Source organism: Pelophylax lessonae (assembly GCF_965119305.1).
Source record: "Pelophylax lessonae genome assembly, chromosome: 2".
NCBI classification, from domain to species: Eukaryota; Metazoa; Chordata; class Amphibia; order Anura; family Ranidae; genus Pelophylax; species Pelophylax lessonae.
In genome coordinates, this window is record NC_138769.1 from 241,204,827 (window position 1) to 241,218,723 (window position 13,897).

A 13,897-nucleotide genomic window follows, 5' to 3' on the forward strand; every position below is an offset into this window, starting at 1 on the left:
TATGGGGGGGGTGGCGGGTACCCTAAACGTATCTGGGGCTGCCACTAATACAAACTGTCTACCTCACTAAAATCACAAGTGACACTAATACAGTTATCAGTAAAAAAAACAAAAAAAAAACAATTTACTGTATATTAATGTGCACTGTGAAGGGGTTAACTGGGGGTGATAAGGGGGTTAAATCTTTATGGAGGGGATGGCGGGTACCCTAAACGTATCTGGGGCTGTTGCTAATACCTCTACCTCACTAAAATCACAAGTGACACTAATACAGTTATCAGTAAAAAAACAAAAAAAACAATTTACTATATATTAGTGTGCACTGTGAAGGGGTTAAATCATTATGGGGGGGGGGGTGGCGGATACCCTAAACCTATCTGGGCCTGCCGCTAACTAATACAAACTGTCTAACTCACTAAACTCACAAGTGACACTAATACAGTAAAAAAATCTATATACTATATGTAGTGTGCACTGTGAAAGGGTTAACTGGGGGGTTGATCAGGGGGTTAAATCTTTATGAGGGGGGATGGTGGGTACCCTAAACTTATCTGAGGCTGCCGCTTACTAATACAAACTGTCTACCTCACTAAACTCAGAAGTGACACTAATACTGCAAAAATTCTATATACTATATGTAGTGTGCACTGTGAAAGGGTTAACGGGGGGGGGGGGGTGATCAGGGGGTTAAATCTTTATGGGGGGGGGGGGGTGGCGGGTACCCTAAACGTATCTGGGGCTGCCGCTAATACAAACTGTCTACCTCACTAAAATCACAAGTGACACTAATACAGTTATCAGTAAAAAAAAAAAAAACTATTTACTGTATATTAGTGTGCACTGTAAAGGGATTAACTGGGGGTGATCAGGGGGGTTAAATCTTTATGGGGGGGTGGCGGGTACCCTAAACCTATCTGGGCCTGCCGCTAACTAATACAAACTGTCTACCTCACTAAACTCACAAGTGACACTGATACAGTAAAAAATATATTTACTGTATGTAGTGTGCACTGTGAAAGGGTTAACTGGGGAGTGATCAGAGGGTGATCAAGGAGTTAATAGTGTACCTATGTGTGCTTGTGTCAGTGTAGTGCTTAGGTGTACTCACTGTGACCTCTCTCTTCGCTCGCTGGAGCCAAAAAGGATGCCAGGAGGGAAGATTACATCACTTCCCCTTCCTGTGTTTACATTACACAGGTAGGGGATGCGATGCCATTGATCAGAAACGATCACCAGGTCCAGGCCAAAAATCATTGGCTTGGACCTGATGACTGATCTGTTCTGATCCAAATCAGTCCATCGTGGGCGCGCACGCCAGCCCCGCTCGTGACCGCCGGGTACGGCGGTTTGCGCAGGAGAGCCAGACTGCCGCAGTATATCTGGGGTGGCTGGTCCTTAAGCGGTTAACAGACACAGCACCCACCCCCTTTACTGTACCCTCCTAACTCCCTACTGTTCCCTCCTAACCCCCTGTACTGTGCCCTCCTACCTCCCTTATTGTGCCCTCCTAACCCCCTTTTCCATTGCCATCCTACCCCCCACCCACTTACTGTGCAAAGCTAACTCCCTTACTGTGTCCTCCTAACCTTCTGTACTGTGCCCTCCTACCTCCTTTACTGTGCCCTCCTACACCCCTTATTGTGCCCTCCTACACCCCTTATTGTGCCCTGCTACACCCCTTATTGTGCCCTGCTACACCCCTTACTGTGCCCTCCTATACCCCCTTTCTGTGTCCTCCTATACCCCCTTTCTATGCCTTCATAACCCCCTTTACTGTGCCCTCCTAACCCCCTTTACCGTACCCTCCTAACCCTTGTACTGTGCCCTCAACCCTTTACTGTGTCCTCCTAACCTCCTGTACTTTGCCCTCCTAACCCCCTGTAATATGCCCCCCCCCTCCTGTACTTTGCCCTCCCCTCCTGTACTGTGCCCTCCCCCCTCCTGTACTGTGCCTTCTTGCCTCTTGTGCTGTGCCCTCCCTGTGTTGTATGTTAGGCCTGCCTGAGACCCCAACCGCTGCCCTGGTTTCCTGACCAGTAGTCTTGTTATCCCGGTATCAGGTGGAGGAGCGGATAAGGTCCTGCAGCCAAAATATCAGGACCACAAATGAAAGTGCAGCCAGCAACCTACGGAACAGCTAATAAGACAATGACTCACTGGTTTGAGTTGGTTGGTAGCAAGACCCCAAGGGAGCGAAGTCCAGAAGAGTAGTCAACAGCAAGCCAAGTTCGATAGCCAGAGCCGGTACAGTCCAAGGGGGTGATCCGAAGAGAGGTCAAGTTAAGCCAAGGTCAGCAAAGAGAGTAGAACATACACAGCAGACAAACAGAAAGCAAAACCTATACTAAGGCAATAGCAGGAAGTGGAAGAGGGTATATATAGGTCAGGGGACGATGTAAACGACTACAGTGGCTCAGCTAGCAGGGAAATGATCCAGAACACACCAGACCACAAGATCAATTCCCAGCCAAGGTGTGACATTGTGTCCTCCTGCCCTTCTTGTGTTGTGTCCTTCTGCCCTCCACCAGCTGTTACCTCTGTCCCCATGTCTCCCAATGACCCCCCCAGTGATCACAGCATTTCTTATCCCAACTCTCCTGGCCCACTATCCCTATTTCAGCCCATCCTCAATTACCCTGCCCTCACTTACCCATCTACTCCCCCCCTTCCCATCCCGGCCTCATCTCAGCCTCACCCAGCTCCCTAACAACCACCTCCCAAACCACCCCTCTACCTACTCTTCCTAGGGCATAGGTATCAGTAATTGGTATCGGCGATTACTTGAAAAAAGTATCGGTACTCATACTCGGTGTTAAAAAAAATGATATTGGTACGTCCCTACTTATGTGGTGTCCTTGTGCATAGGAGAAGCAGTATAGTATATTTTATAGCACTGTTCCCTTTTTACATACATAAGAAATTGGGGGAAAAGCTAGAAGCAACAGATTTTCATTTTTTTTTTTTTTGCTTAAATTCCCAGTACCCCTAATATCAAAGCATTACTTTCAAATGTTCAAACCATTCACAATCTAAAGTATCTATCTGTTTTCTGTGTAACATTGTGTATTTTTTTATGGAATTTATGATTTTCTCCAAAGTTAGAGACCTCTAATTTCAATGTGTGAGAAAAATGCTTGGTAAATAAAAATGTATATATACATTGTTTCTACAAAACATATTTCGCCCATAACTTAAAGAATAAATATCTTTTTTTCCTTTTATAAATTGCTTTTGTGATCAAACTCAAGAAACACCGCCTTTTCCTCATAATTTCCATTATTTTTTAATTTCACATTTCTAAAAAAAAAATCAAAGTGCATCATTTAAAATATGCTATTAAAAGAAAGTACTGTCTGCACCCAAAAACAATATCAGGATTGGTTAGGCTGCCTGCAAAACAAAGCAAGAATTGTTGGACAATCACATATCCAAAACCTGAACAAAGCTTGAGCTTCAAGGGGTTTATATAGGTTTAATGTGCTGGGACACGAGTGGTTAAAAAAACTGCTTTTTCTCAGATTATCTATTTTTCATACACACAGATATCAATCCATTTACTCTGTACTACTTTCCTTATTGCACTGTGTGTGGTCAGTATTGTGCAATTCAGCCTGATATTATGACCAAGCTGTCTTTTAAGACCTGGAACCTGAAGTCTGGAAGTAATTTTCATTATGGAATGACAGTTACCACCATTTCAGGAACAGTGTTCTCTACAACTCATATTCAGGTTGTGTAATATATATATATTTGTGATTCTTTTATTTAGGGACCTTATGTTATCCCCATCTGACCCAAATAGATGAGTCTGCATCTCAGGCACACCTGTTTTATATATTTGGCACTATAAACAAAAATGCGTCTTACAAAAATTCCCAGGCCTTGTAACACCTGCAATTATTAAGTTTGTGCTTCGTGGTGCAAATCAGAATTGTAAAAATATTATGTTGCCCACTGCGCATTTCTGTTCTGTTGGCTTTTAATGGACTGTGATATTAAATTACCTTTCCTACCTTCACACATTTCTACTAGCATAAGTCAATGGGAATATTATAAAACAACTATTATTTGAGTCTTTTACAATATATATATAGATATATATATCTATATATATATTTAGATATATATATAGATATATATATATAGTAATTATTTAAAGAATGTTAGTCTAATTGAACAGCAGTGTAAAAAAGGGGGAACTTAAAGTAACTCCGTGGAATCCCAAAAAATATATTTTAAACTTTTCCTACTTTGCTTGCTAAAGGGTAGCATATGTTTGCACCAACCCCACAATGATTCTATATTAAAAATTCATGATCAAAGCCAAACCACTAAATACTAATGATGAGTTTGAGTGTGTTTAAGTTCCTAATTTGAACCCACCTAAGTGAGCCCACCAGAAAACAGTCTCCGGTACTAGGCCAGTTATCTGCGACTGGGGCATGCGCTGCCCCACAGCTGTACGTATACATAAACGTATATATAATTGGTCCAATACAGCTTTTTGGTGGGTTCAGACTAGGATCCAGACACAAAAAGATGGTAACCACCCCAGTTTAAAACTAGCCTTTGTAGTAAGGTGCACATAGAAGGGCAATGTACAACACAGACAACTATTTCCCAGCACAGTTACCAGCTAGTCTGCAAAAAAAAACAAAAAACAAATTTACCCCGTCAAATATTCACCTTAAAAACAGGTTTTAATTGTACACATTTGCAAATATATGTGGAGGCCGCAGTACCTACCTCAAGGCTCCTCTGTATACTGCGATCCTAACATTATATTTTAGAGAGTCTTCAAGTTGGATCATATATGGCAGTGGATAGCTGGTTAGTGTGCTAGGATCCAGACACACGAGCTCATCCTTACAGAAATGTTGAAATACATACTGTATATGGGAACTGTTTACCTGCCTTAGAATGGGCATTTATGTGCAGGATGCTTTGTCATCCCAGCACCTCTGCCAGACAGAACAGCTAGATCCTCAACCTCCACTGTCACCTGTCATTGTGTTTTCTACCAGCATATGTGCATGCAGTAGAGCCTTTGTGACTGCTTATGCAGGTCACCCCTTTCACAGTGAGTGCTGTTGTGCAGGGTTTTACAAAGGGCTTACGTATATATATGTGATTATTTTTTTTCATATCCGTAATAATTGGTATTATTATGTTATATCCACCTGGAGTTTTACTTTAACAAAACTTAAAAAGTAGAAGATGGTGTGCTGCTATTGCATTTATAGAGTTGTGTTTTTATAATATAATATGTTAAGTAGAATGCTACAGAATGTTACAGATTCAAATGTAGTCACTCTGCCTTAAGCAGGTGTGTCTGTTTAAAATGAGTGGTGCTAGTCATCTTAGCTAAATTGATATCAACTTTCAGGTATCTCCTGGGCTCCAGTTACTTTTTTTGTCTGCTGCCAGTTAGTGTCTCTTATGCCTCTGGTAATAGCATGAAAGCTGCATTAATTGAATATAGGAATATTTATCTGTCCTATGGCCAACTACTGGGAGGTTTATTGCCTGTGGTGCTGGCTGGGAGAAGGTATAAATATCTAAGGCGTGACTTTGAGATGTTAGTTTTTCCCTGGGCCTCCTGCATATGAGAGGCATTGGCTATTGAAGTCTCCTTGGCCTGCTGCCTGAGGGGGTTGACCATGTTAGTAAACCAAGGCCTGAGTCTGAGGCCTAGCTGGTGTAATCTGGGAATTGAGGAGCTATAGAGGAACTCCAGATATTATGAGGGGCCGCTTTGAAGCTTGGACCTCACTGGAGTTTGGTGTCTTCTCCTCAGGGCATTGGCAGCTAAATTGACAAGTGCTTTACAGTAAGCAGCTACTGTAAGAGTGCCCCATCTGTGAAGGCTGTAAGTACTTTGTTCCTTTTTCTGATGTCTGCTAGTCCACGGGTGTCCTGTGCTCTACTTTTCATGGAGTATTGAGTAAAACTCAGTCCTATTGTTTTTCACTATGCTCCACTAGTGCCGAGGGCTACAGCCTGAGGTGGTATACTAGCTCCCCCCTATTCTGGGGGGGTTCCACCATTCTTTGGGGTGGGGGTGCTAAAAGAATTGCTGCAACATTTTAACATAAAAGAGCTTTTCTTCTGCACAAATCAACCATCCATTTAGTATACACAAATGTACAATGCTAGAGACAAATGGTGGTGTCCTCATAGGGTGGTACTGTGGACAACCAAAGATACACTATGCCACCTCCTAATTGAATCTAATGGAAGAAGTGAACAGAAGGAATGGACTTTATAGGCATATTTCAAAGCTTACCGATAACAATCCTACTGATTTAAAAACTTACTGATAATAATCTTTATTAGAACAAAAACTTACATACAGCATATAAAGTACCTGTGCAGACTGCACAGGGAAAACCCCTCCTCTGTCCTCTAACCCTGGTACATTTGACAGCTGAGGTTTGGTGGTGACAGGACAGTTACTTTGACCTTTATGTTCCCCGTTTGGGATTCCTATTCACAGCAATGTGATGCCATACTGGGCAGTTGTGTACATATGAGACTTCTGCCACTCTATAGTGACACTCCCTTTTGTGAATTCCACCTTTATAATCTCTGGGAAGATCATATGTGCTCCTCCATACACCCATACTATATTACATCCGGTCCTGTGGTTTCCTGTTTTTCCACCCCCGTGTCTGCCTTTTTAGGCTGTGCACAAACATCCGCTTGGTTCTGCGTCCATCTAACCGCATTCTCTTTTGATACTATTATGTTTTTATATGAATAGCTCCTGAAGAAGCGCGATATGGCACAAAATTAGTTGAGCATACACCAAACCAATACTGAGCCAATACTGTGCCTGCTGGATCCCCTTGCCCAATCATCAGGACAGTACCCCTCTTTGATTCAGGTTATGTACTATATTGATCCTTGCATTGGGTTAATTTATTTACCATAGGGGTGCTTTGGCCTGATATAGTTTGGCTTTTCTTTTGGTTCAATTAAAGCATTTATCGAACAATACCTTTTAAGATTCACGATTGTGGTATATACTGTTTACAGTTGTATGCAATTTTTTGTTCTAATAAAGATTGTTGTCAGTTAGCTTTTAAATATGCCTATAAAGTCCATTTCTTCTGTTCACTTCTTCCATTACACAAATATACAGTTTGGCAGTCCACAGGGCTCACCAGCAAGTAGAGAGGGGTCCAAGACCGCTGCATCTCTCACATTGCAAGGCTCAGTGCTCCCAAGGGATAGAGCTCTTGATGCAACTCAGCTAAAATTATGGTCTTATTCACATTTCTGTCAAATCCAGCACACACAGAACTGGAAACGCACTCTCGGCATGTTTTCCTCAGCAGGGGTTTAGAGGAGTCCTGACTAAGTGCAGCCACTTCCTATTGTTGCGAACAACAAAAATGGGGAAAAAAGCACCCCCCCCCCCCCGACCAAGGACAAAACTTGCTTGAAGATTAAAAGTACAAACTTTGTACTTTTATTCTTCAAACAAGTTTTGTCCTTGGTCGGGGGGAGCGCTCCCCCCCCTTTTTTTGTTGTTCGCGTCGTTATCTCATTGGGACTGTGTATGGGTCAGCTGCACCCCTAACGAGATCTATGGTCATTTTTCATCAATAACCTTTACTGAATATCCACCATTATTTTTATTTTTTTATTTATTAGTTTTCATTGTTTTTTATGTTTTGGTCTTTATATGTGAGTTCTCAGCGCCAGGTTTTTCTGTGTGTTTTTCTGTGCACTTCCTATTGTTGACCAACCCAACTTGTCCATAATTAGATTTCTCCAATGAACTATATGTTCTGATCAATTAGGAACCCTATAAACCAGTGTTGCAGGTCTTTTTTCTTTGCTTCAAATGGTTTTGGACTCCCATACAACATATAACCCCAAAAAAACACAGGCCCTTTCTCTGACACAACTGGCTCTACTATAGACATATCACATCTACTCTGTAACAGCAAGTTCTCCCATCACAATGTAGGATACTAGCTAGAGGCATGGTGACAAAGATAAGTAATTTTGCTTTTGAAAAAAAGGGTTGTCATTTTTCTAAAAATTATAAAGGGTTAGATGTCAGTAATGCCTAAAGGAAACTTATTGTAATCCAATGTATTTTATTATAATGTTATGTAATAAATCATTTTATGTAATCTGCAGTGTACACAGAATTGCAAAAAGGTAGTGCTAAGTATTCAAGATAATGGGACCTATGGCAGCCACAGGGCACTTTTATGCTTTAATCAAAATGCAGAGCTGTGGTGGTCACAGGAGCTCTACAAAAATGTAAAATTCTACATTGTGCAATACAGTCAGTGTTATGCTGCCCACAATGGCATATCCTGACCTTTGTATGTACTGTTGAAAAAAGGGTTTAGAATTTACATATGAAATGACATTTTCACTCACATGTGCTTTTGACAACATAAACACTAATTTTGACTCGGAGTGAGGACTTTCTTTCTTATTCCTTATTGCCATTTGTTTGGCATAAATTAATTATTTATGTTTAAACCATTTGCCTTAAACGGCCAACACAAATACACGAAATTCTTTTTACTTTCACTGTAATTATTTTCGTTATATAATTGAGAATGATGCACTCTAACCTAAACACACCAAGATAGTTGTAAAGACTGCCAAGTACTGATGCTTTCGGTGTGTTTTCTGGTATCACACTTGATACAGTCACATAGTGATTGATGGTAAATGTGTGTGCTTTTGACGGGCCATTTTTCCAAACCAGAAAGTTCTGCAAAACTATAAATTTGAGAGGAGTTGCTGGATTCTTCATTGCCACAACTGTCCATCTATCTGTCCTCTCAATTTATAACTTGTAATCCATTGTTACTTAATCAAATATTTACACTGCCATTGCTCTGTATCATACTGCTGTAGCATTAGCTACAAACAGTATGCAGCACCATGGTTCACAGCAGTACAGGTGACTTTCTGTCTTCTACGGGAGAAAAATTGAATCGGGATAAAAATAGAATCGGCCTGAATGCTTCTCCATCGTTCAGGAGAAGCTTCTTATTTTATAAGTAGATACAAGGCTCTTTCTGATTGACGGAGGTGGAAATTGTAAAATGATCTGCCCACCTTGACCAATCAGAAGAAGCCCAATATTCATTGATAAAAATACAGGGCTTCTCCTGAAAGGTAGAGAAGCATTCAGGCTGACTATTTTGATCCAGCAGCTGATGGAAAGTCACTTTTACTGCTGCCAGAATGCATGCACAGGGCCGCTGATAGGGGGGGGGGAACACCAGCCCTCTTGTAGGGGACCGGAGCACACAGGGGGGCCCACACAGAGAGGGGGATTAGTGATGAACAACAAATACAGAAATCTTCCTCCAGCACCTGAATCTGATCTGTCCCTCTCCCTGCTATCAGCTTTTATCTGTTGAGAAAGAGACAGTTGTCCCTCACTAATCCTCCTCCCTTGTGTGCCCCCCCAGCACTTATCTCTGCTCAGGAGTTTATTTGTAAATTGTAACTTTGTTTCTCTCTCTCTGTCTCTCTGATCACTGAGCTCCAACTGCCCAGCCTGTATATTTTTCTCATCTCAACTTTTTTATTTAACATCATTTTTTTTTTTTTTTTTTAGATTTAGCAGGAATTATGTGAGTTATGTTATATTTGTGTCTGCTAATAGTGATATTGTTGTAATTTTAGCTAAATATATCTTTAAAATTTTCTTGGAGGGGCCCTGCCAGGTAGTCTGTACGGGGCCCCTCGATTTCTAAAAGCAGCCCTGCACATGCATACTGTTTGTAGCTAAAGCTATACAATAGTGTGGTACAATGCATACAGCGCCCGCATAGTAGTGTAATAAAAATTGGTACATATTAACTATCAAGTCAAATGAAATCTGGAATTCTACTTTAAATAATTAACACAAACGTTGATTGGTAACTGATTGCCAAGACAAAAATATTTTGTAGATTTTTCCTATTGCTTGATTAAGTTTCTTGGTTAAACGGCTGCTAACTCTTTATTTTATTTGTTTATTTATTTTTTTAGTCGGTTCAGTAAAAATGTTTTATACTTTACACATTTTTTTTATAGATACCTTCCTGTTTATATTGAATGATTCTAATCCAGAGGTGTTTTCTTATTGGAAACAATTATATTCTAACCAATTTGATTTACCCTGTCAAAGGAAAAAATGATTTAAGCTGGGAGCAAAGTGGATTTTGTTGATCACTTCAAAATGACATTGCTACTCAGTAAAATCACTTAATGCAGCTCCATGCTTTTATCTATTTAATTTTATCTGTGTATTTTTTAGGATAGCGGACAGATAAACGGCCATGGGCCATTTCCCATTGCCTCCTAAACCAATTAAAAGCCCAGATGCAGCCTAATAATAATATAGAGCCATTTAGTACAAACAGCATACAGCTGTTTCAGGTTTGTTGGTTACATGTATAGGGACCATGGGTTCTTTGGATGAGGGCTTAAGGACCAACAGGACAGTATAATAGGACCGCTTACGGGGAGGTGGACTGAAAAAAAAAACAAAAAGTCCTCCTTTATGCCAGTACAAAGCACAATAAAAGCCTACTTGAATCAGGATGTAGCTGTATGACTTCAATCACAAATCCCCCCCAAATAATAGGGGTTTATTCTTCATTTTACGATTATTGGCAGAGCCAGGCAAATCATGAAGAATACATACCTTGTTGTTTGTATTTGTGAAAGCAAATGATATGAAGATACCTCCTGTGTGAAGAAGACTCTACTTGGATTCCTACTGGTTCAGTGGATGGTGTTTTGATTTACCTCACCTTGCCATAACCTGGTTATACTATTACAAGTATGTAGAAATGCTGCACATTACTACTTTAAAAGCACCTTAGCTTCTAATACATTGTTCTGTTATCCATTTCAGCTTTCCATGAAGTTTCTGTTTACCCAAAGAAAGAGCTGCCTTTCTTTATTCACTTCACAGCTGGTCTGTGCTCCTTTACTGCAATGTTGGCACTTCTTACACATCAGTTTCCAGATCTCATGGGAGTTTTTGCAAGAACGGTAATTGGCTAATAGCTTATTTTATTAATATTCCATTCTATTGTCACATATTTACTTGAAGCCATTATTGTTACTCTGTGTTTCTTTGCTTGTTATTCTTTACTACAATGTGTGTATCATTGCAGATAATGAAAAACAAAATGATTCCAACTACGCTTATTTGACTTTTACTTTCAGATGGCACTCACCCTTTTTTTTTGGGGTTAGGTTAGGAATGTTCATTTGTCAAGATCAGGTATTTATTTATGATAATGCGTGCCTTAAATTGAAAGCTCAAATACAATGCTTCAGGCCATGTGTAGCATATAAAGTGTTCTCTAGATAAAAAGGCCTGATGTTAATTGTGCTTAATATTTAACAATTATTTATAAAGGTGGGGCAGCCATTTTGGCCTGTTACATATTAAGTCGCTGCTCCCTGTTCTTTAGTGCTAAACAATGGTCTTTCTCATATTTCAGGCCTAGGAGTCGGTTCACTCACTGAAATCAGTGCAAATCGACACTGTTGTCAAAAATAGTATTCTGATTACTATATTTGGTTATTACATGCAGTGATAGTTGTTAACTTAATATATTTGTTTATCTTTCTTTTTGCCATTATTTATATTTTTCCCACATGTCTTCCAAGTGAATACTGGCAGAGATATGGGCTTCTTTTTCGTTCATTGGAGGGCACAGCTCTCATTTTGATTGTTACTGTTGGGTATTGTGCCATCTGCAGGAGTAGGATGCTACGTTCAACTAAAAATCAAAAGACAACCTAGGGACAGACCTGCATATGACCAGTGGGTCCCTGACTTGCTTGTCACAGTACTCCTTTTTCTGGGTTGACAGGGTACGGAATCATCATTCTCGAGGCCGTATGCCTTCCCCCTGGGTAAATAGGTTGTAAAAACACTAACATTTTTTGGGCATAGGTAATGTGGAGGACATGATGGTGCTTCATATAGCATTTTTTTTCTTAATTAGTACATGTTTTTTTTATTGGGGGACACCAGTGGATGTTGTCTGGGGTTGCCGACTTCTGGGAGGAGTTTAAAGGGCACCTGCCATTTTGATGTTTGCTATTCTGTGTGCTACTACTTTGCCTTGGTCACTTCCTGTTCCAGGCACAGGAAGTTTTTCTGGGTACAGAAAGTGGGAGGTTCTTCCTCTCTGAACGGCTAGCGATTTCCAGCATGCTGTACCTGTAGTGCTTTCTTGCTCCTCCGCATTGCGTTAACATGACTGATGCTTTGCCCTGATCCACAGTTCCCAAACCACTTGAAGTCAGTGGGTAAACTGATGCCCACAGTGAGTACTCTCCACAGTTAGGAACCTGCTGCGCTTTGCACTGTTGGTGGTTTTCTTCTTAAAGGGCTGTTACTCCTTTATTGTGTTGCCTTGTGGATTTTACACCTACTTATACAAAAGAAAAGGAACAGACATTAAAGCCCAAACAGCGACCATGTTAGGAAAACAAAAAAAACAAAACAATTGGCATATACTCAGTAGTAATATACCAGAGTTTGTCTGAAAAATTTTTTAGTACGAAAAATCGCATAAATATCCTAATTACCAAATAATTATACAACTACCCCCAACACTTACTTACATTAAAGCAAGCCAGAGTGCGGTATTTGTTAAGAGTGCAGCAGAAGTCATTTTACGGTAAGAAATAAACAGCTATGAAACATAAGAGTAGATGAATGGAAGAAAAAAGATGGCCATGCAGACAGATTTCTCAAGAAAAAGTGCAAGTGAAGATCTCATTTGTTGACTAAATCCAGTAAACCGTTCTATTTGAAATCACTGTGCTTGGTGTAATGCCTGTAGTTAATGTGAAATCACACAGCCAAAGCGAGATGCAGATGCACCTGCTTCAGAACTCAAACTTGCATTTAAGTCTCTGAGCCAGCCAGGTTACTCTCAGTTTTCCACATCCCGTAAAGGAAAATTATAGTGGCTGTACTTAGCCATACAGAGGTATTGCTGGCCTGTTTGCTGCATCCTCCTCCCATCAGTCACCACTCTTGATGTATTACCGTCACTCGGACATTCCACCACGGCTGGGAGGCATGGCCCCCAGTGACATCAAAACGCTCTCACATCAGTGCGTTTCAGCAAAGTGGTGTAGGTTACTTTGTCAAAATGTATGGGGCTGCCACATTCCGCTTGTATTTGTCAGTACTGAATTGGCATAATGGGCAGCCTCCCCTAAATACATACCTGAGCCCGATCTCAATCCAATAATGTGCACGAGAGCTGTTCCAGCTCTCTGCCTCCTCATTGGCTGAGATTCAGAATGACCAATGTCAATCCAATCACAGCTAGTAAAGAGAGACCGGTGGGCAGAGCCGACCCCTGTTCTGTGTGTCTTATGGACACACAGCGAAGCTCGGGAGCAAGCACGCATGAATGCCCTCAAAGCAAGCATCAGAGAAGATCAGGGATCAGAGAAGAGGAGAATCGGGGCTGCTCTGTGCAAAACCATTGCACAGATCAGGTAAGTATAACATGTCTGTTATTTAAAAAAAAAAAAAAATTGTACCCTTTAGTACCAATTTTATTTAGCCTCCATCTAAAAAATCATCCAACTTTGTGCAATTTCTACATATACGGAGGAACTGTCCTGTTGGAATTCCATCAATCAAAGATTTTGGGTGATGACTATCCGCTCTTAAAAGGGTTGCTGCTGCTGTTTTTTTCCAGTATGTACGTGTTTCTAGCCTACAATTGTCCCTAATAATCCATAGATTTAGAAAGGAAATTTGTGTCACATAACCTATGAAGAGGACCAGTTGTCTACTCAATCTACTCAAGGCCATTCCTATGCACGTGCCACTGGTTCTGGGCTACATGGCATTTTGAGTAACCGCCCCCCCCCC

At 40.8% G+C, this 13,897-nt stretch overlaps 1 protein-coding gene across 5 annotated transcripts in view; it reads left to right on the forward strand.

Moving 5' to 3' along the window:
• Nucleotides 1–13,897, forward strand: part of ST7L (suppression of tumorigenicity 7 like) — a 270,999-nt gene that overhangs the window by 204,644 nt on the left and 52,458 nt on the right. For all 5 annotated transcript variants that reach the window (XM_082248423.1, XM_082248425.1, XM_082248424.1 and 2 more), the window contains one exon: nucleotides 10,892–11,031. In XM_082248423.1, coding sequence (XP_082104549.1) covers nucleotides 10,892–11,031 — 140 coding nt within the window. The remainder of the gene's footprint in view (nucleotides 1–10,891; nucleotides 11,032–13,897) is intronic.